Source organism: Lycorma delicatula, chromosome 5 (assembly GCF_047948215.1).
Source record: "Lycorma delicatula isolate Av1 chromosome 5, ASM4794821v1, whole genome shotgun sequence".
NCBI lineage: Eukaryota > Metazoa > Arthropoda > Insecta > Hemiptera > Fulgoridae > Lycorma > Lycorma delicatula.
The window spans coordinates 107,968,841-107,993,792 of NC_134459.1; the positions used below are offsets into that span (position 1 = coordinate 107,968,841).

Genomic DNA, 24,952 nt, shown 5'->3' on the forward strand with positions numbered 1-24,952 from the left:
TATTTATTGATTATATATATATATATATATATACTTGAATCCATTTTTTGTATCTTCTCTGTTTTATTTGAGGATTTAAGTAGCCCTCCCTTATTAAAAGAATTTTTATTCTTGTAATACTTAAGAAACAAATAATGTGTTTTTCTATATCTGAATATTAATGATTTTTCTTAAGTCAATACTTATGAACCATATTCCTCTGTACCAATACATTGTATTTTTTATAATCAAAAACCAACTTGAACAACCCAAGTAGAGAATTACAAAGTAAATGAAAAGACACTTTCCTTACTTTTCTTTTCTTTAATCCAATAGCACTTTCCTGGGATGCAGCATCATCGGTTGTATATAAATTATATAAAATTACATATCAAAATGTAACAATATTTTTTGAAAAAAATTAAAAGATTAAAATTAAAATTACTATAAAGTCAATTAAATAAAATAATTACATATAAATATGATGTCAATTAAGAATTAAAAATTACAATTAACTTTAAAAGTAAAATAATTAGAAGAATTATACCATGTATGTTACATTCAATATGATTTACTAGGAATGTAACAAACTTTCAAGACATGTTCTACTGGTGAAAATAATGAAGAAAGTTTGTATAAACATAGGTTCGGAACGCTTCGTTAGCGATTCTCAGCTGGCGAAGGATTTACTCCTGATTTCTACGCCTTCAGTAAAAATTAAGCTGGAGTGTAATTTTTTGGACCCAAATTAAGAGATAAATTTAATAGATTACATGAAATCTGACCAGATCAATTTATAAAAAAAAGCAGGTCCCACAACTCTATTTTTAATAGTTTTCTAGAAATCTGAGAAAAAATACGAAAGATTGGGGTCGAAAAATACACTATTTTATGTTTGAGGTAAACTAATTAAAGGGCAATAAAAACAAAAACGTTTTAAACAAAACTTGTAAAGTATTTACCCCTGATTAAAATGGTAAAAGTCTGGTTAGAATCTGTCACACTTTGATATGTTTGTTTTTAATAACCTCTAAAACTCTTACGTTTGTATTCAGTCTCTGTGAACTTTATTCATAGCATTTTACTCCAACAAACTTTCTTCTTTATCGTACTTTCTTTTTCATCAACATTACACATCCTGAAAATTTGTTACATTCTTCAAGAATCACCTTTATAGTGTCTTCCGTCAGTATTTATTGTAAACGATAGATTGCGATGCAAGAAAGAAATCACCTGATAGGACTAAAATACGTATGAATGTTTTATATTTTACGTATAAATAAACAAAATAAAATTTTATTTAAATCGGCTGCGACCTGATTCGGAAAGAATTTTCATCTTGGACTCGTTATGCTTTTGTATCCGCGTGGTTGGTGTTGTAAAGTCGAGCATATAAACAATTTGATTGCAAGTTGCCCAGAAGGTCGAATCATTTAATTTTCTAGCTTTTACCATTTCTTCCAAGCTAAAATTTATAAGTTCGTATCTAATAAATTCTTCTCATTTTGGTCTGTAAAATACATTTTTTTATGATACAATTTTTAATTCTGTATTTTTATACCGACACAGTCAGATTTGTGGAATTTTAATTTAGTTTCTTCCTTATTTTGTATCTGAAAGTCTTATGAATCTTCCCTCAAATATTGTTAAGCCTATTAAGTATAATTGTAATATTTTGGTTTATGATAAAAAAGATCCTCCAAGGACCCACGCTATAAATAATTAGCTGCAGATGTAATTCTTTTTTTATAAAAATAAAATCAACAATTTATAGAAATTCAATTTAAATTGGGCATTATTAAGAAATAAAAAGAAGTAATTATTTTTTATTACTATTAATGAATATTTGTTAGAGCTATTAAGGAAGTTATCTAAAAGAAATAAATGAAATAGCCTATTTTACATAATAAATAAAAATGATTATTTGTTATCAAAATTTTATGAATCTGTTTGAGAAATTTTGTTTTACAAGTTATAAAATTGTAGTTTTATCTTTCACGTAAACGTAGTAGATTATGCAATCGACCTAAGTTTGCTTTATGTGATTTATTATGTGCAGATTGTATTTTTACAAGTTATGCGAACTAAAAACAATAATAAATTGAATACTCTGAGAGATTAGACCTATGAAAAAATACAGATTGTCTGATTTGGTCAGAGAATGAAACCATTTATTACAGTGTAGTATGATAACAACCGGACATCATTCTGCAGATTATAAAGTAATGTGTGTTTTTATTAATTGTGTTTTATATATAAATTTTAATATCTACCTACCTTTATCTTTATCCTATGTTATCTTGTATTTTTTTTTTTGTTTCAGCTGTATGCAAAAGCGGTTGCCATCCAGTGCATGGTAAATGTGATTACCCGGGAGAGTGCGAGTGAGTATTATTAATTTACTTCAAATAAAATAGTTAAATTAATTTTTAATTTTTAATAAATTTTGCAGTATAAAATATTTTGAAAGAAAAATCTTCTTATTTTTCATTCCGTAATATCAGCCGTAATTTAGTAATATCTGTTTTTAATTAATGTGTATGTTTTTTGTCTCGGTTATTTTTTTATACCTTTATTTATTGCAATGATTGTAGAGAAATTATTGATGGGAACTGTACGTTAGACTTATTTATTATATACATATTTTTTTTATTAAAACAAAAAACTTGTTATATGAAAGATTTATGGCATTTATTGTAGTAATATAAAATGTTGAAATACCGTAAATGGTTACAGCTTTCTAATATCTAATGGTATGAAGTAAAATAAAAAAGAAACATAACATCTTTTTAAATATATCAGCCGTTATATGGTTAAGTTCATTATTTTTCCATATATCGTTTAGAAAAAAGTTTTAAAGGAGTATTTCTGTCAGTCGGTTAGAAAGGGGACTGTTTACTATTGTATCGGATGACAGTCGACATAAAATAGTTGTAATTAAGAAGCAAAGAGGTAGTGCAAAACTTTGTGACTTCTGACTGAGCTATGGAGCTGTTGTCCTTGCTATTATTGTGTCACTTATTGTGCTATCCCGCTATTCTTATCTTATTTTATTTTATTATTATAGTTACTGTTTTTATGTATACGTATTTATATAAAAAATATATATATTTACGTATTTCTTGCATCATCAGCATAGTAATATTATAGTTGCTGTAACTCTTGAATAAAAAAAAAAGAATAGTAATAAATAAATAAAGCAAAATACGTAAACGTAACAGATTTTACTGTAAAAAAGAAAAATGTTTAGACTTTTTATTCCTTGAGAATTATTTTAATACTTACTTGATAATTAAAAAACTTTACTCGTATATAAATTCATTGTTATTTGAATTTATCGGAATTCTTTTAAAATTATTAACAATATCATTTAATACTCTTGCTTAGAATTTTATTCTTTAATAAAAGAATGTGATAAATATTTTATTCAAGCCAATATATTATTAATCTCTACAATTCATTATATTTCTTCTGTATCAGAAATGGTTAAGTGTGATCTACTCAATGAGAAGTAATAACTGACGTTACGAAAAAATAGTCTGAAAACCTTTTGCAAAATATAAAATTAAATTATAAAAAAAGAGGCGTAATTTAATCCAGTCAGTGTTCGTACATAAAAAAAATTATAATATAATATTAACAACTATTTGAAGATTAAATAAGTAAATTGGTACAGAAAAAGTTAGAAGATTTAAAAATGTTTGAGTACTTAACAAACAATATACTTATCAAATTATTTGTCATTCAATCTCTATCATGCATGGCAGTTTTCATACTCCACAAAATTCCATTTCCATATTCCGTGCACAAGTTTCAAGCTTATCGGACGAAATCATCAATCAATGATGGAAAGATAATGTACTATTTCTTGTTTATTTAAATACTGTTGTATTAAAAACACAGATCAACATTGCTTTAGTATAAATGCAATTGCCGACCTCCGTGGTTGAATAGATAGCGACTCGACATTTCGTGCGGTGGTCCCGGATTCGAATCCCGGTCAAGCATGGCATCTTTTCATACGCTACCAGTTTCTACCCGGCTAATGACCCGGTGGAAATTGATAGTGTATGTATGATTTTGAAAATTGGAATTTTATAATCATAAAACTGCAGCCTGTTGATGCCGCCCTCTCTTTCATAAAAAACAAAATTAGTAATTTTCAGTAGATTTTTAAGTAGTTAATTTATTAAGATCGACAACGAAAATATAATGAAGTCACGTATGTCGTAATGAAGTTTACATTGTAGTATGTTATACGAGAAGTGGTGGTTTTTTTTTTTAAAGTTTAGAAGAAAAGGAAAGAGCGTTATTTTTTTAGGAATAAATTACTGTGTTATTTTATGTAGCAAATACGGGAATATTTTAATTTTTTTTTTTGTTTCATGAATTAATTCATCACAGAAGCTTATGTGAGAAATTATGAAGATAGAAATTTTGTAAATATTAAATTCATGAAAATGTAAAAATTTTTAATTTCATAAATAATTTCGGTACCAGTTATCTGACAGCTCAGTTTTCGAAATTGATATTTGTTTATTAATACTTTGTTTGTTATATTGTTTTAGAGGTGTTATTAAGTCTTAAACGGTAAAATTGTGACTTATTTAATGACTTCTGTTACTCAAGAAGTTTTTTTTATGCTGTAAATTAATAACATGATTCTTTTTAACTAAATTCAAAAAAATTAAAAACATATCTCAAGTTCATGGTTTTATTTTCAATAATAAATTAAAATTACATAATTATCGGAAACTATGAATGTTAAATTCTGTTCTGAGATGTAAGTTACTCATTGTATTGAAAAAGAAACCTTGATGATTTCCTGTTATTTTTAGTATCCTGGTATCCGGCCGCAAGAAATAATAATAATAAGGTGGATGTTTAAAAAAATGGTTACAGATTTTGCTTATTAAACTTATTACTAGAAACAAAATATACAATTCAGCTAAAAGTTTGAATATTTTCAATGAAAAATTTTTGGGTTATTAACTTATTTTCAGATTACATAATTCGTTAAATTTTCTTCAGATTAGCTGTAATTTATGATATAAGTTTTCGAAATCAAAACACCATTAGGATGTTTTAAAAAACATACCTGCCCCGTAAGAGTTTTAGAATAACAGCCAATTTCTTTCTTTCTTAAAGTAACGGAAAATTTCCGGTATGCTACGTAATATATAAAATAGTAAAAGTGTTTCTTATGTACAATTCAATGCTTGCAGAAAGCTAACTGTGAAATTTACGTTGATCCTCAAAGGAGATACTCAAAATGAATAATTATTTTTACTTTACTATTTCCGAAAGCTATTATAGCGTTTGGGTGTTATTTTTGTGCCCCTAGCTCCAGAATAAAATAGATTTAATCTATTGAATAATCACAAATAGTTTAGCCTTTTCAGTTTCAGATAATTTAAACTATTTGCGATTATTCAATAGTAAAAGAAAGTTTTTAAGATGTGTTGGGTTTTTTAAAATGTCATCCCTTCCTTAATTTAAAAAATTATAAAATGAAAATTATTATGTAAAGTTAATTAAATAAGAAGACAAAAGGAATAACTGAATATTCTTTATAAAAAGTAATTTTAAGATTTTTATTGAAAAAGGATTAAGTAGAAATGTAAAGACCACACAGGTTGTTAATTAACATCGGTGGCTTATGGATTTCAAAAAATTTAGAAATAACTATGAATTCTCATGAATAATGTATTAAACTCTTCGTCTTTTATTTATTAGTGATCCTGGGCATACGCCAAAAAAAAATATTCATATTCGTGAAGCCCCTACAACCAGTTCCGGTCTAGTCCACAAAATCCCTTCATCAAAATCATATATTGTTCTGTTCTCTCTTCTTTTTGAATTTTTTTATTGATATTTAAGAAATTTCATTAAAATATACAGTAATTTTGGAATTTTTATTAATTTTAAATCCAATGTGTTTAAAATTTTAAGTCTAACTTAAACATTTTTTCGGGTTTAAGCAAGGCAATGGTTTTTTTTTTGTGTGCATATTATCATTTAAATGATTCATTTTCATATAATACCAATTAATATTAAAGTATTAATACTTATTGGATAACATTTAAAAAACAAAATAATTTAATAGCTGACTTCCGACTAATGGAGAATTCTGGAAGTTTAAATAGATGAATAACTTACTTGCGATATATATAGGTTTGATAAGGTTTTAATTTCCGGTACGAATACATTCCGCTCAAGCACAATACTTAAGTTTCATTTTTTTGTTGACGGGTTAATAAATAAATTACAAACATTCTATTATAAATTAATTTAATAATATTTTTAAACAACCTTCACGTTTTTTAAATTCAAATTTTAGGTTTATTTTTTACCATTATTTACGTATAACGTTATTCATTTTAAAACGTAATAGATATGTGTTAAAGGATTTTTCAAATAAAGGGTCGGAAACAATATTGCGATCAGAAACCGTATAAAGAAATTTTACTTAAAATCTAAACTGAATGGTCATTCCGGCTGTTAAACATTCATCGTCAGTAAACACTAAGGAAAAATTATATGTAGGGAAATAGGTAAAAGAAATTAATAAATAAATGACGGATGAAGAAATAATAATTATTGACAGGTTAATCATACTTATGAAACGTTATATATAATACGAATATTTTCAGTACCAATGCTTTTAGAATAGCAACAAGTAACACTGTAGTTATTTTAGACAATGCCAACAGAAAACACAGTAATTCAGATTGGCAAGTGCTATCTGAATTAGTATTCATTTTTTTATTTATGAATTAATTCATAACAGAAGCTTTGAAAAGTATGTACGCAGGAATATGGAAAGAGAATTTTGTACCGTATGGAAAAATGCCTTGTCTGACCGAGATTCGAACCCGGGACTTCCGGGTGAAAGGCCAAGACACTACCACTCACCACGAAGATATATATTAATTAATTTGTTTTTCATTTTTTATTATTATTTTTTGATGATGATGATGACTTCTTTAAAGTTCGAAAAATGGTCATGTATCATAATATCATTTTCCATTTTCGAAGTAGTAATTCAGAATCTAAATGTATTTTTTTTTTGTCCAGAGTATTATAAACTTTTTATTATATATATATATATTAAAAATGTGTATACACTTTTTTTTTTAATAAAACGTTTTCTTTTAATAAAATGTAGAGATTTATACTCCAGTTAAATATACTAATATCTTTTATACGTAAGCTTGTAAAACAAATTAATATTTTTAAATCTACTTAGTTGAAAAATGATAAATAAAATCATGAATAAATAAACGGTGGACTAGTAGAACTTATATGTAAATTTGTTTTAATGGGATATCTGGAAAGTTAAAAACTACTCTCTGTATTTGTTGTTAAAGATGATATAAGTACTGTAGAGTCTTCCTGTACAAGTTCCAGAGGAATTCGTTGTTAGAGGGATGAGATTTGTATATGTAGGACAGAGAGAGAGAATGGATAAAGAAAGAGACAAGAGTGTTAAAGAAAAGTGAACGAGTGATAAATAGATAGAGATGGTCTATGTTTACCTAAGCTGCCATCCAAACACATCAGAGAATACTTCTAGTGTATTTATCTGGTCACGCGTCTGCCCACATCAAACTCATCAAATATTATTTTGTCCCGAATCAGACTGAACATCGTCATCCCAGTTCTTCTTTTAATATTAAACGCCGCATGTGACATCTGGTAGCAGAAAGTGTAAGCTTAACTAGAAATGTTAAAAATCATCTACCATTCGCTTTTAAACTTCCCTAAGGGTCCTCTCTTACATTCTTCACACCTTTTTAAGAAGCATTTCTACCTTTCAGAAGTAAACAACATTTAAAGTCATTGACCTTTAAAAACAAACTTAAAAATATATTAAAAACAAAAAAGTAAACCAGTACTTACTGAATGTATTATTTTGAGTGTGGGTTGAACACTTAAAATATTATGAATTACGCTGCACTCCTAATTTTTATTTTTGGTTTATGATACTACTAGTCTGGTAATTCATTTTTATTTTCTTGTACGAATTAAGTCGGTTCTTCAATAATGTGTATTTTTATAAATACTTTTTGTAACTAAATTATTCTTTAAAGTTGTATTTTTTTTTTCAACAAATACAAAAAAACTAAACGAAATTTTTTTATGTGTTTTTACTTCCTTGTATGAAGTAAAGGAAGTATTATGATCGCCAAAAATTTCAGTTTTCAGATTTCAACGGAAATATCCATTTTTATCATGTTATCTGAATGCATTTTTACTAGTTTCGGCGTGACGTCTCTCTCGCATAACTAAAAACGATTAGCTGTAGGATGTTGAAATGTTGGATTTAAGACTGTTGTAATATCTAGTAGTGCATCTCCCCTTTTGATTGCAATCGACTGAACCAAGAGTGTTCAAATAAACCAAAATTCCAAAAAATTTGGATTTAAAACTTTTTTTAACCGCAGAAATAAGCTTTCATTGAGATGAACGATATATTATAAACTGTACTTATTGTCATTGGTTCCTGAGTTATAGCGAAAAAAAATTATAATTAATGAAATATTTAGATCTTACAAGGGGAAGGTACATCGGTTCTATTCAGATTTCATTTCCTTTTTTTGAATTTAAATATATTGATTTATTAATAATTATTAACCTTTAAATGCAAAATTTTTTTACGATAAATAGTCAATAATAACAATAAAAAATAAAAAAATAAATAAAAAATATCAGAAGTTTGAGAAGAAAAGATTAGAAGCTTTTGAAATGTGGTGCTATAGGAGAATGTTAAAAATCAGATGGGTGGATAAAGTGACAAATGAAGAGGTATTGCGGCAAATAGATGAAGAAAGTAGCATTTGGAAAAATATAGTTAAAAGAAGAGACAGACTTATAGGCCACATACTAAGGCATCCTGGAATAGTCGCTTTAATATTGGAAGGACAGGTAGAAGGGAAAAATTGTGTAGGCAGGCCACGTTTGGAGTATGTAAAACAAATTGTTGGGGATGTAGGATGTAGAGGGTATACTGAAATGAAACGACTAGCACTAGATAGGGAATCTTGGAGAGCTGTACCAAACCAGTTAAATGACTGAAGACAAAAAAAAAAAAAATCAGAAGTTATTAATGAATTAAAATTGTATGTTCTTTTCATTTAAAAAAAAATGTGTATACATAATTTAATAGGCGTACAAGAAAGTTATGTGGTGTCCACATCAGATTTTTTAGATTTATTTTATTTTTCAGTTTTCAAACTTATTCTGTAAAAAAATTTTTTTTTTTTGAAAATTCGTAAGAAATACGCTAAGAAAATATGAGGTTTTAGTGTGTTGCATAATAAACTTAATAAATATTTCAAATAATTGTTTTAAAAAAGTCTTCGTTATTTTATTCTGTGGTTAGTTAAAGAAAAAACAGAGAAAAACTGTTAAAATCACACACTTCAAACCAGTCTTTATTAAGTTATTTTAAGTTTCTTGATTAAACAAAATACATACATACCAGAAAAAAATGTATATACCAGATACACATTTACCAAAGGATTAATTAAATTGTATTTGTTTGGAATAAAAAGAACAATATTTATTTTGATGTAGAAATTCTTCAAACAGTTAATCGATGTAGGGCGTCATGAATACTGAATGTTATTTTTTTCAAATTTTTAATGCAGTGGTTCCCAAACCTTTCCGAATCGCGGCGCCCTTTTCCAATTAAAAGTTTTCCATGGCGCCCTACACTAAGTATAACCTCATAAGTAAGAGTTAAAAATGAATAAAACTCGTGTATCTTTAATATTTTTTTACTTTATTAACATTAAATTAATAATTATAAAAGTCTTAGTTCAATTAATTATGAAGCTTTTACAATATTTCGCGGCGCCCCTGTGAAGAGGCCGCGGCGCACATTTTGGGAATCATTGGTTTAATGTATATTTTAATTTTGTTTTTGTTTCTGTTTCTGTTTTTTTCTTTTTTTAATTAATTATCCACAGAAGATTTGAAAAGTTTGCACTTGGGATTATGAAAATTGAAATTTTTTAGCATATGGAAAATGTCATACCAGATCGGGATTCGAATCTGGGACCTCCGGATGAAATGCTGAAACTCTAGCACTCTGCCATGGAGATCGGCATTTCATTATACATTTATGTATTTTTCAAATTAATTGGCATGTACCCAGGATCATTCACATAAAAGAAAAAAAATCTTACACTAATTTTAAAAATTAATATTCATCAAAAACCGTAATTAATATATTAATAGTAGTCTTTATTTTTTCCTACCGATTTAATTAAAAATATTCGAGTTCTAATTAATTTTTTCTCGTTTTTTTTGCATATTTACTGTAATATATTGTTATAAAATCCTGTAATATATTTATATGTATTTTTTTTTACACACTTATGCACTACAAAAGGGCAAAACCTTTTTGTTAATTTATTAAAATGCATTTGATATAAATATTTGTTTAAGGAACAAATAGACAAATAATTTTATCCAAGAATAGTAACCGAACAAGTGTTGCTACTTTTATATTTTTTTCTTGAACTATTTTACTCCTGAATCTCCAGATTTTTTAGTTAGGAGGGAGGAAGTAGTTTAATTGTTTAATAGGATGGAATATTTTATCGCACACCGGAAGACAACTTGTAATGCTTTCTTCGTCTTATTGCAATTATAAATAGCTGATTAATTAAAGTACGATATATTTATTAAGAATAATTTATAAAAAAAAATTGTAATCATTTTAATACTATTATTTAAACATATATGATACGCTCCATAGCTTGTTCATTTTTTTTTTTTTTTTTGATGGAGGACGAGTCCAGCACTATCTCGTCATTAATTTTTTTTTTGCTTCCCTTGATCAGGATACATTTTAGGTATAACGAAAAATACCTTTAATTAAATTGTATGAAATATGTAACACATTTAGCACAAAAATATTTAAATTTTGAGTATGTAATTTATATTTCGTGAAAAAAAAAAATTTATTTCCTTCATTAAACTGGTTTCTCAGAAAACCAACATGGAAACAAAATTTAATTACAAGAATTTTCGGATAATTTAAAAAAAGAATAAAATCTTAATCTTGAAATCTTTTTATTAGGGGCTTTAATGCAAAATATCTGTTGTACTTCTTTAGGATCGATGTATTAAAAAATTTCACAACAGTTAAAATCCAAAACGTTTTCTATAACTGCTTGTTCTGAGTTTGTGAAACATTGAGAAGTTGATTTGTTTTCATTTTTTTAACTCTTTATATGCATAAAAATGCATATAAAAACGTAACCACGCACTGACTTTGCCCATGATCTTCGAAACCAGTATTTACGTCATTTTAAACATTTTTTTTTTTTTAATAAATGTCTCTTGAAATCTGAAGCTATAAAAATAAATCACTTTCGGCACACCGGAAGGCGGAGGTAGATTTCACCGGTACTAAATAGGGTATAAAAAATATTTTCACCTTAAGTTAATAAAAACTTCAAATTTACTCAATACGACAGTGGTTTCATGTGAAAAAAGTTTCACATTTTAGCATACAAGCCCCGTCTTCTTACAAATCCAGCAACATTTTGGTCATTCCTTGCCGTAAGGGTTGGTCATATCAAAAATTATTACAGACAAAAGTTTTAGGTAACGTTTAGAGAACTAACGATCACTTTAAACCGATTCGATACTGTGCCTATTAAGGGACGTATGAATTTTTTTTTTTTTTTTGTTTTCGAAACTCCATTTTTTCCACTCCCTGGACCAATGGTTGGTGATATCAAAAAACTTTACAGAGATACGTTTTAGGTCCTTATCCAAAAAATAGGACTTTTAAACAATAGGATATTTTACTTGATACGAACTGACCGAGATTTTGGGTCATTATATTTTATACATTAATTTGAAAGCTATTAGCGCAAATTACGGCAGCTATCGTGTCCAAAAAAAAATGAAAAAAAAAATATATATATATAAAATTTTGAACTGACGGTGGTTTTGGGGTGGGGGGGGGTGTGAAAAGCGAAGATATGTTGAAATTTTCCGGAAGTTGAATCATGGTTCCCATTACAACTAATATAGCTAGCTATCTTATAGCTATAGGTAGCCTTTTCTTATGAAATCTACCTAATATATACTGGGTGATCATTTGAAAAGTTGTCATATTTATTATTCAACAGCTATCAGTCCCATCGTATTTTTGTTTGCAGGCATGTACACCATTCTTAGGGGGGGGGGGACCTTTTTAAAATTATTTTGAAAAGGGTGGAACTCACGCTTTCTGCTACACTTACCGCAACTCAAAAATCTTAAATCACAATGATAAGATTTAATTGACAATCCGAAAAAATACTGAATTTCGGTGAAAAGAAAATTAAAATTCGCCCACCCCTTCGCTCGGTAGGTGCGAAAAACCATTTGGGTTTTTTTTCAGTCCAACTACAATAACTATAATATTACGTGATAGTACTTCTCAAACCGTTTGATATAATCATAATATATGGATTAAAACCGTGAAGATTACTTTTTTAAATTACCAACACAAAATTTTGTTCTTAAATGTTTTCTAAATTTCCAAGGGATGAACGTTTTTTTTTTTTAATGAGACGATGTAGCTTGTGACTCCTCATTGGAAGGCCCTTTGAATGACAAGTAATTTGGTAATAGTAAAATAAAAATTAGTTAACTGATTTGAAATTATGATTAAAAATGTGTTTTTTTTAGGTTATGTTGGGATACAGTATTACTGATCCAAAATATTAGGTCTGAAATCGTCCGTTCTTCTTAAAAATATAGGTTTTAGGTTTCCCCAGCATTGCAAAACGTACCACACAGCATTATAACATCAGATATGAAAAACCAATAATAAGGTGGAAATGTGGTCAAAGTACTGTTTTTTCGGGTTTTGTATTTTCTTTTCTGCAGTCACGCCTCCAGTAACTGAACACGCCTTAGTATCCAAGCAAAGTCAATTATAAAAAGTAAAACTAGCTCTAGCTTGAAAAAAATTTATTAAGATTTCATATTGGTAGTTGTTTCATTCAGTTTTTATTTCACGTCTTTAGGATTACTATTCTACAGTAAGTTAAAACATGTGCTGAATAAATATTGCTGAAGTCATAGCCGTTCATGTTATATCTAAACAGGGAGTTATCTTTTTGGCAAGCTTTTATGAAACAGATTGTTAATTTCAACCTGGTTCAGGAAATGGAAAAAAACACAAAACTAAATCTATATGGATTTGCCATGTGAATTGATACTAGGCCAGAATTTGGTTGCTTATTATTTGTATGGACTTAGAAGTTTTACTTCGAACTCAATAAATTAAGCTTTACTATAGAATTTTATAATCCTGTGTAAATTATATTATATAATAGATTGCATTTTGTTCATGGTCTTTTAGTTATAAAATTGTTTTACATTTACATTAAATAATTATATCACTATTTTAATAACGTACATACAGTACCTTAGTTTAGTAGTTTGAGTTTCTTCAAATTCGTGTAATTGGAATAACAAATTAACAAAATAGAATTAACTGAAATTTATATGGCAGGATAACAACTTGTTCGCGTGTGCACGCACGTGTGTGTGTATGCATGTATGTGTAGCAGTAGGCTAAAATATAATAACAGAATTCTAATATACAATGTACGTTATACTGTAATTAAATCCATATGCTTTTTTTCATTACAAAATATTAGCGTACGAGTTTAATCGTTGGTTAAATTATTGTTTAGTTCCTAGACAATGTCAAGGTAACATTAATTATAGATATTAAGAAATATTATGAGTAATTTATATGCATAAAGATTAAAGATAATTATCTGAATTTAATTAAGTAGGTCCTACAAATTCTCACGTTGCCGTCATACTTTACGAATTAATTATGTGTACCATACTGTTTTGTATAAGAGACTATGCATTCCATACATTGGAATGTAATGTAACTTGAAACATTAAACCAATAAGGCTGTGGTCTTATTTCAATTTTGAATTAACGAATAATTTTCGTGGTAGACAGTTGAGTAAATTTATCTAATTTAAAACATAAATGGATTCATTAATTTGTTACTACTAATTTGACTCGCTTCTTCTCACGGTGCTCTGATGCGTAAAATATCTACAGTACAACGAGGCCATCCTGACCCCCGTAGGGTAAGACACCCGCCTTGTGACGATCCCGGTCGCCACAACATCCCCTCTGTTCATAGCTCTGATGAACTTTAATGGTGGTCGTCTTTTAGACCCTCTAAACTTGATAACACAACACAGTCATCAGTTTGGCCTCTGTTAGGATGCCACCGATGCAAATCCTCGGCAGATATTTCCACCAATCAAAGTTGCTTTCTCTGTTAGTAATGAAGTTTATTAGACAGTTATTTTCCAGGTTTGTACAGAATGAGTTATCACTTGTGCGGCTGAATATCAGATATATTTTTATAGTAATATAAAAGGGATGGTACTATAAAACCGGCAAGACCCTTGTTGACACCTAATGTTTCATTTTTTACAAACTCATTTCCGATTATAAATCATATAAATTAAGTATGATTAAGTTAAGTAATAAATATTAAATTGTATATTATAAAACAATGTTAATATTGGTTCTAGACTATGAATAGATAACCTTAGAGTATTATAATTAGTATTAGGATTAGTCCATTAATTATTCATTTTGTAAAAGTGAATGAAATAAAAGAATTTGAAAGAAAAGAATTTGAAGTTCGGTCTGTCATATACTTATTGCATTTGGCTTGTCGTGGAAATAAATTTAAAATCACTTTTCCTCTTCCTTTCCCAAATAAGTCAGCAATGAGTTATTTACCACATTACTCTTGAAAATGGCTATAAAGTTTTTAGGAGTAATTCACGTCTCGTCTTATGTCACAGTCATTTCCTCATGGCACTTAACAGTGCTATAATACCACAGTATTGTTATATTCATTTCTAATTGAAAATCGCTTTTGATCTCCCTTAGTAAATTTATTCATGTTTTTCTCGCCTTGAATTTTAGGTGTATATTTAGTTAAAGATAAGATCTATCTGTATTCAGCATAAATGGCTAAAAATTATGAGAATAAACATATTTTCGAAGAAGAAAAGCAATTATCATTATCGCCAGTAGATAGATATATACGGTAAGGATGGTTGGCTTACAATTACCCCTATGATGGTTCTGTTTTTCCTTGTTATATTTATGAATCATGTAGAATGTAAACATATTTTTTATATAAACGTAATTTTAAAAACATTTCGTTAGCGAGTATCGGCTTGCGAAAGTTTTCGCCTTGACTTCTGCGTCTTCGGTAAAATTAAAACCTAAAATTTAATTGTTTTTGTATGTATTCTGACCAGAAAAAATTGGTCCCAAAATTGTATTTTAATAGTTTCGATAAATCTAGGGTAAAAGACATAACATTTTGGTCGAAAACTAACTATTTTACGTTTGGCGTAAAAGAAAACATAAAAGTTGTGAAATTATTAAGTTTGTATTTAATTCCTGTGGACATTATTCACGCCATTTTACTCAAAATTACATTATCTGCAAGTTTTGTTTAAAATTTTCGTGTTCTCAATTTAACAAAGTTATACGCCAGACGTAAAATAGTGTGTTTATAGACTCCAATCTTTTGTCTTTTATCACAGATTTCTTTAAAACTACTAAAAATACAATCTGGGACCTATTTCTAAAAACTTTTTCCGGTCAGATTTCATATAATATCAATAAATTAACCCTTAATTTGGACCCCAAAAATTACAATCTGGCTTAAGTTTACCGAAGGCGCACAAATCAGAGCATAATTTTTCGCCAACCGACATTTATTAATGAAACGATTCTGAAACTATATGTAAATTAATTCTCTTCTTTATTTTCTTCTGCAAGTTTGTTTTGTTTTTCATGAATCGTACTACATATATATATATATATATATATATATATATATATATATATATATATATATTCAGATTTGTATATAGATTTTCGTTACAATATGATTATTGATGAAAGGACGCAAAATACATTTAATTACTTTATATATTTTCCTTTAAAGACGCTTAATCTTTTTTTTTTGTCTGTAAAATCATTTATTTCATAAAGGTCAAATTTTTCATTGTATTACATTTTTCGAAATTATTTTTGTTGTCCATGTTAAAATATCTGAATAATAAAAATTCGCTTTTATAGTTCTTTTATATTATAAATAACTTAACTTTTATTAACTAAAGTTTTTAAATAAAAATAATTTCCTTCAAAGGTAATCTTTTATAATTGCAAGTAAGCCGTATGGAAGTAGTTTTGTAAGAAAAACCAGAATAATAAAGCACAAACATAAATGGTAATACCTATTAAAGTTGGAAATATACCAGACAAGATTGTATATGAATAGAAAGAAAAAAAAGATTTGCAGATGTCTTATGGTTAACCTTTTGATTTGTGAAACTTTAGAAAATAATGATCAAGTTGATAACCCAACTCAATTATTGTAAGGAAATATAACAAGTTCCTGAGGGATTACGTTGTACTTGGATGATTGTTCAATGACAAGTGATACCAGAATGCCCGTGGGAAGTAGGGATTGTCCTACATCAGAAGTCAGTCCACGTAAAGCCTATTCTTCTTAGAAGTGAAGCACCTCATCCCACCGGCCGCATTTTAATCGATTCATTAAACTACGATTGTGTACTACTGCTGCTGCTACTATTCTTTTCTGTTTCTCTTCCTGTTCTTTTCTCACTGTTGTTCTATGTTTCTTCTCTGTCGTGTTCAAGTTTATCTTCTGTCACCGTTATCCATTTCCCTAACATAAAACAACTCTGCAAGTATATACGCTTCGTAATACTACCGACTGCTTTACTTAGGCATTCTTCTTAGTGATGTGTATTTTTAGTTCTGATTCTTATTAAAAGTTTCCTTTGACTACTAAGATATACCGTAACCGAATAATGCTTTTTTTACAGTATCTAGATTCCTTTTGCATTCTGCTTATGTACATGTGCGCGCCGTTACATAAAGTTTAGTGATCATTGCACTTCAGATATTTACTTTTAAGTAAAGTATAATTTCTTCCAAATCTGTTGAAGGTTTTTTATGAGTTTGATTTATTTCATTTATTGTTATTCTAAAAATAAAATTTATATGTAGGCCTGTACAAAGTTACTTACAATGCTCTTATAAAACTTATATTTTACTTTTTTTTAAATCTTTTTTTATTGGTTGCTCGACGTAATATTATGTTTAATAAATTTTCTAATACAGATATCTGTTCATTTTATTTTAATTTACTTATTACTTCCTAGTAATAAATCGGGATAGGAAGTAATCCCGAAAAATTTCGGTTTTCAGATTTCAACTGAAATCCATTTTGACTAGTTTCGGCGTGACTTCTGTACGTACGTATCTATCTCTCATAACTCAAAAACTATTAGTCGTAGAATGTTGAAATTTTGGATTTAGAACTGTTGTGACATCTAGTTGTGTTTATCCAAAAAATTTGGATTTTGGACTTTTTTTTAACGGTAGTAATAAGCCCTCATTGAGAGATTTTCAACGATATATCATTGGTTCTAGAGGTATAGCCAAATAAAATGTTAATAGAATATTTAGATCTTACAAGGGGAAGACACATCGGTTCGAATCCAACTTCATTTTCTTCTTTCTAACTTTTTTCTTTTAATTTAAATATATTTATTTATTAATAATCATTAACCTTCTCGATTGTAAAAGATTTTTACAATAAATAATAATTCAGTAATAACAATAAAAAAAAGAATCTGAAAAAATCATAAATTATTAGTGAAATAGAATTTTATGTACTTTTAAAATGTGTATGTGTAATTTAGTAGGCGTACACGGAAGTCATGCGGTGTCCACATCAGATTATTTTTGTACTACTCCGACTCTCTTTGAAATCAAAAAGTTGCTACTTTATTGGTGCCGTAATAATATAGCTGTGTGTATTTTTATTAACTTAAAGTAGTATTTTAAAATAGAATAGCTTATATCTACCTGAATTTTGTTAAACAATTCTTTGTGTTTATTGTAATGTAGATGTTTAATCTTTATTTTTTTATATTGTTGGCAAAATAAATAAAATTAAATATATTCCTTAATCACATATTATATTTGTTACTGTTGTTATCAATATAGATTCCTGTTATCTGGTTCTGAATTCAATTTTTGTAAAGTTTATTTTGAATCATTCATCGTAAATATGAACATTTTTCTTGTTATAATCCTTTTTTGGTGATAAAAAATTAATAAATTACGATAGTATATATTAGTTTTCTGTGTTAAAATTATTATAATTAACATATTACTGCTCCAAATTTTTATTCTAATTTCTGGGATAATAAAAAATCTAAGTCTTTTAAGCTTCCTAACAAGTTCTTGTAATTGTTTCATGATTCTTGTAACAGGAAATTATTAATCATGCAGCTCAAAAGGGGTTGATTCCTATCTTTGTAAAAATAAATTAATCAGTTGTTTCTCTAAGAAAAAAGTTAATTCATTTTATATTTCAGTGGTCATTCTTTTTTTCAACACCCTGATTTATTTATTTACTTTTCGACCCAAAATGCGTAAAAAAATTTCTGTGGTTTCATTCTCTCAATTTTTTTTCTATTTTCGTTTTATGGATAAATAATTCCAATAAAATTTCATCTCTCTTTTTTTTTAAAGTTTTGTCGCTCTAAAACCTAGGTTGATTTAATTGCTACTTCGAATTTATTTTAATCTTATAATCCTTATGGAATTGAATTTTTATGTGATTCTATTGTTATTCCACAGAATAATGTAAATTGTCATTGCAAATATTTTTTTACAATAAAATTTTGAATTTGACTGTAAAAAATTAAACTGTTAATTAGATTTCTGGAAAGCCACGAAGAGCTTTCACGTCCATCCTCGTTTCCTCCTTTGAAGGCTTCGAACGGATCCTGGACTCGGAGTGACTAGGCTAAATTATTTGCGACTTTCTTGAGAGAGAGGTCTTTCAACCGCTTGCTCTTCGGGTCCTTGTGAAGAGGAAATCTAAGAATTTTTAATCAGCCCCTTCCTGTGAGTGTACCTATTAAGCCGTTTTCTTCAGTAAAGATTCAACAAGCGATCAGAAAAGGGTAAAACTCATAGGACCTTCGCCTTGACTTGGCCACTAATAAGACGCTACTTATGATTCCTTCCAAAGTTATCCAGTACATAACGCATCTCTTTAATGGTATTCTTCGGACGACGTACTTCTCTACCGAGCGGAAAGTTCTAAAATTGGTCATGGTCCCGAAACCGGGTAATCCTGATCCTCGTACAGCCCAGTAAGCCTGTTGGCTACTTTTTGGAATCTATTTGAGGGTTTATTCATTCGGAGAATAATCACGTTATTCCAGATCACCAGTTCGGTTTCCGTAGTGAGTACCACAGCATTGAGCAAGCGCACAGACTTGTTACTTTATCAACAGGAAATTAAAGGAAAAGAGATACTGTTCGGCAGCCTTCTTAGATGTCCAGCAGGCTTTTGAAAAGGTCCTTTGAAAAGGTTTACTTATTTAAAGCCCAGGAAGGGCTTTACATAAGTTAAAGAATTTTCTCAAACTTACCTTGTTCTTCGTAGCTACCTGGATGGGTATTTTACCAAGTAAAATATAATCAAGCATTATCTGTATTTTCTGTACTAAGTCAGTGATTCCGCAAGGCTCAGTTTTGTGACCTGTCATTCTTATATCTTCACCATCGACTTTTTGGTTGAGAATGAAGTCACTGCCGCTTCTTTTGTCAATGGCTCGGCTATTCTGACTGTTAATGACAACCCAACTGTGGCCTCAACCAATCTGCAATCCGAATTAAATTGAATTATCAGGTGGCTGGATACATGGAAGATAAGGGTTAATCAGGCTAAGTCGAGCCATGTGACATTCACAATGAGTAGAGGTGACTGTCCACGAGACCACCTTGATAACATTTTAATCCCGCGTACTGAAAATGTAAGGTGGCTGGGTCTTCATCTGGATCGTTGTTTAACGTGGAATGTTCATGTGAGAGAGAAGAGAAAGCAACTTAACATGAAGTTCAAGGAAATGTACTGGTTGCTGGGCAGGAGATCGGAGTTATCTGACTTAAGCTACTTTTATGTTCGGTAATTTTGAAACCAATATGGACATATGGCGTCCAACTATGGGGCACGGCAAGCAAGAAAAAACTTGAAATCATACAGCGGTTTTAGAAAAAACTAGCGAGGTATATAGCTGAGGCGCCGAGGTTTGCTAAAAACAGTGAATTTTACGAAAATTTGGGTCTACGGTACGTCAAGGAAGAAATACAGCGTTTCAGTTTGAAATATAAACTTCGACTAAATCATCTGGTAATCACTTGACCGTAAACCTTCTAGACAACGGTGAGGATGTTAGAAGACTTAAGCGACTACATGTTCTGGTCCTAAGTTACTATAGCGTAATTGAACTCCCTTCCTCGGTTTCTTTTTTCACATTATTTTTAACTTTCTATCTTTTTTGTTTATTTTTTTATTTTCTAAGTATTTCATCAATCTGCCATTTTTGTAATTCACTTTATTATTTATTTTCTACTATACAGATGTATAGTAAAACGTAAAAGGTAGCAACCTTGTACGTTTTACCCTCAGAAGTTCATAGCACTAGTAAGTATGTAATTTCTGAGGAATCTCAATAGGGATTTCTTTTTAAGGTGAAGTTAAAAGATATAATTTAATTAAGGAACAAACAGAAATGTGTAAAAGATTGTAAATAAAGATTTGAATCTAAAAAGATTTCGAATATTTTATAAGAATGGATAAAACATTCTTTTAAAAATTCGGCAGTATTTAAACTAAAGCATGCTACTAGTAGAACTAGTAGCATGCTTTAAACGATAGATTTTTAAATAGTTTTTAAGAAACCGATTTCAAAAAATCCTTTTTTTTTATGAATCATATATATGGAATTTTCAACTATAAAAACCGTAAAGCAAAAAATGTTTCCCGATGAGATTTTTGTGGTTTCAACTAGCTGAAAACACTGAAGTATCCATTAAAGATCGAGTTAGATATCTGAATACTTACGAACGGATAAGAAGGGACTTCTTTTATTAATCTTTTTTTTTTTTTTTTAAATAAAGGTTCTTCCTGACAAATCGCGGAATGTGATGTGTAATATTTCAAAATTCATTTTGTGATCGGAAAAAATTGAAAGTTTTAAGATGGTCGTAAAAATTTTACAGTGACAATTTTTCGCAGAAGAATTTTGATTGCTTGTCTACGAAAAGCAACCAAATTATTAATTATTTTAATGAAATAGTTTATTTTTTCTATTTTTTTTTTTAAGAATTTATTTTTTAATGTATACTAATTTGTTTTATTAATTATTTATTAGATGCCGCCCTGGATGGCGAGGAGAGTTCTGTGACCAATGTCAGCCGTATCCAGGATGTAAACATGGTTATTGTAACGGCTCGTCATGGCAATGCATCTGTGATACAAATTGGGGTGGAATCCTTTGTGATCAAGGTAAATAGTAATTAAATTACTACTTTTATTAATATAGCTTATAAAAAGAATTATAATACAATAGCCTAATCGTTTAATAAGCACGTATTGTATTTATACACTTATTACTCTAAAGTAGAAACACGTAGGTAGGGGTTACATTGAATCAATATGCATTGTCTGTGCTTTAGTGTATGTATATGCAGATTGTCTGCACAATCTGCATAAAATTATGCCATGCCTAACTATTCACGTTACACATCGTGACCTTCCTTGTTTACAGCGCAAATTGACTCGTAAATGTTTATAGTAAATAATCAATTTGTTCTCTGTCGTATATTATAAAAGTTCCTTGTTAATTTTATTGCTCTATTTATAACTATAATTTCATATTCAGTAATTTATAGATTAGCCTGTTGGTATTATGTTTAAATATTTCATATATTTACAAATAAATCTAATAAATACTTTGCTTTGATTCCAGCTCAGGAAGTAGATAACTAAAAAATCACTTTTGTTTTCTTTTACTCCGCTGTATATACCGGGCGATATTTAAGTATTAAGCAGCTTTATACTGCATATCCGAAAGATATTTGGAGACAGAAAAAATGGGGTTCTACATAGTTAAAAGAAAATCTGCATTATGGTGGGTTTTTAATTTTTGTCCACCATCCTAGTTTCGCCATATTGAATAAAACTTAATTTTTTTAATTAGAAAGGTGGACATATGACAATGATTTTGATTTTAAATTTTCCGTCAAGAGCAATGGTGAAACCAGTTTTTCTGTTAATGCCATCGTTATCGAGTTATAAGCATTCAATTTTGCAATGACGGAAAAATTGTGTTCGAGCTTTATTGATAATAATAAACAAAACTAATAATTAACAACACAACAAATTAGAAGGCTGTATCAACTAATGTTATTTACTTTAAATATTACCACATTTATTTTAAAATTTTAAATAAATGTTTTCGATCGTAAATTACTAATGAAATAAATTTTGAAAGCATACCATTCTCATATATGCTTCCCCTACAGCTTGGCAGTGTGGCTAATCTCAAATAATCTCAGTTTATAACTTGTAGCATCATGTCTGATTGTACACGAGTAGATTCGTCAATTATTCTTTTTCTCAATTCGTCAATTTCTGCAGGTTTTGTTTACTTGAAACATTATGTTTCAAGTACCCAAAAAAAGTAATTCAGAGGAGATAGGTTTCGGGACCTGGCAGGCCTTTCTATGGCTCCTTCACGACCTATCCGATGATTCGTAAATTATTCATTCAAAATTTGTCGTGCCCTTAGATAAAAACGAGGTGGTGCCCCAACTTGCTGAAACCATATGTTAACATTTAATTCTTGGCCAACATTTTTCCAGATATTTGGTAAAATCCTGTCGGCTAACAAGTTGCAGTAAGCATCTCCTGTACGCGTCATCTAAAATAAAAGGCCCTACAATATAATGACAACGATTCCCGCCCAAACGTTCACTTTCTGAGGATACTGTGTACGATTTCCTACATCCATCTGGGATTATTGTCGCTCCAATATCGACAGTTTTGCTTATTCAGCAGTAAATATTATTGAATTAGGAAAATTTGCGTCTACGTCTAATTTTTGCATTATAATATCACGATACTCAATTTGGCTGTCAAAACCATCTTCCAAAAGTTCTTGCTTATAAGGGTGAAATTTATTTTTTTTAACAGTTTTTTTGAATTGAAAAATAATTGTCAGGTTGGACAACAGCTTTCCGAATCGATGAATGAGAGTCTTCAACTAAAGTCTGCAATACATCTATCTAATGACTTTGCAAAAGTTGTAACAGTTCTGGGATCAACCGGTGCGAGGATGATTTTTTACAGAACCGGTTTCTTAAAATCGCTGTACTTCTTGATCACAGTCGATTTATTTATTGGTTCTCTGTTTGGAAATCTGTTATTAAGTAAATTACATACCTCTTGTAAAGGCCGAATTCTTGTCACCATATCCGTACATCATCGACAGAGTTATTCATTGGGTTTCACTTAAAGAAAGCATTGTTATTTAAATAAATATTTAAATATTAATTTATTTAATTTATAATATTAATTTTGTTTCATTTAAAATAAATAAATATGTCAACGTGGAAAATAATAAAATTTTCACTAAAAAACAAATTTGAACCGCTAAGCCACTAAACTATTATGCCACTTAACTATCAAATTTTACCATTACAACTACGTTGAAGTAAAAAGGTGAAATGAAAAGTTAATAAGTTGTATTGTTTCAACGTAATATAAACTGCATTCTTGTAAATATGCAGCTGATTTACTCAACTAAATTTTTTAATAGATTTTTTAAGTAAGTATTTCCAGCTGATTTGTTTCATTTACTGTAAGTAACAAATATCACCTGATATTTACCCTGGAAGTCAAATCTTATTTAGAAAATAATATTAGTTGACATAGCCGTTTTAAGTTGTAGTTGTGTTGTTAATTATTAGTTATTTTTTATTATTATCAATATTATAACACTATATAAAAGTTCGTTATTATATGTATTATGAATGTAAAATGCAATAAAATTGTTCATGCAGCGCGTTTTACCTTGTTTTTGTTGACATGATTTTTCCATCATAGATAGAAAAAAAATTGAAAGCTGCAGTAAATTTTGAATGCTTATCACTCGATAACGAAGGCTTTAACAGAAAAATGGATTTCACCATTGTTTTTCCTGTAAAATTTTAAATCGAAATTCAGATTTTTTTTAACTATGTAGGACCCCATTTTTTGTGTCTCCAAATACCTCTCAGATATGCAGCATAAAGCAGTTTCCTTACTTCAATTTCACTCTGTGTGTGTGTGTGTGTGTGTTTTTTTTGTTTTTTTTTTAAGTTAACATTTTTAAAAATTAACTGTGAGCTGGTCATTTTTCTTATATAGATTTTATATTTTGTCCCTTTAATTATAATAAGTTTTTTTTTTGTAAAAGATTAAAATTACTGCTATGTATAAGTTTTTTCTATTATTTTAACTGACATTTGTTATTATGTGTAAAACTAATCCCTAAAGTTCTTTAACTTCTGTGATCTACGGGAACTGGATTCTCTGATCTACGGGAATTCATTACAATGACTGTTGGCATTTTTCCTTTCTTTATATTTACTCCCTGAGGTATTCCAGATGTTTGGGACTATAAGGTTTAAGTTTATAATAGGAAGAAAATTACCGAATTACTGAAAAGTGGGCTTTTAATTGCAATGATAAAAATAGCTTACTTTATTCAATTATCTTGTACTTAATTAACGTGCATAAAGAAATTTTAAATATTTAAAAATAAATTAACTTCTATTAAGTAATGTCTATATATAATCATATTATAAAATAAAAGAACATAAACTTTTAATTATTATATTTTGACTGTTTCTTGGGCTTAGTTAAACCAGTGCGTAAAAATATTTTAGAGTAGAACTGGTTTTTATCTGGTTCTTTATTTTTTACTTCTAATAACTATTTTTAAAAAG

The 24,952-nt window shown here is 28.7% G+C and overlaps 1 protein-coding gene across 1 annotated transcript in view; it reads left to right on the top strand.

The window, feature by feature from the left end:
• Ser (protein serrate) overlaps positions 1-24,952 on the top strand; it is a 404,147-nt gene that overhangs the window by 295,065 nt on the left and 84,130 nt on the right. Inside the window, exons 5-6 of the mRNA XM_075366833.1 lie at positions 2,303-2,363; positions 21,334-21,467. Coding sequence (XP_075222948.1) covers positions 2,303-2,363; positions 21,334-21,467 — 195 coding nt within the window. The remainder of the gene's footprint in view (positions 1-2,302; positions 2,364-21,333; positions 21,468-24,952) is intronic.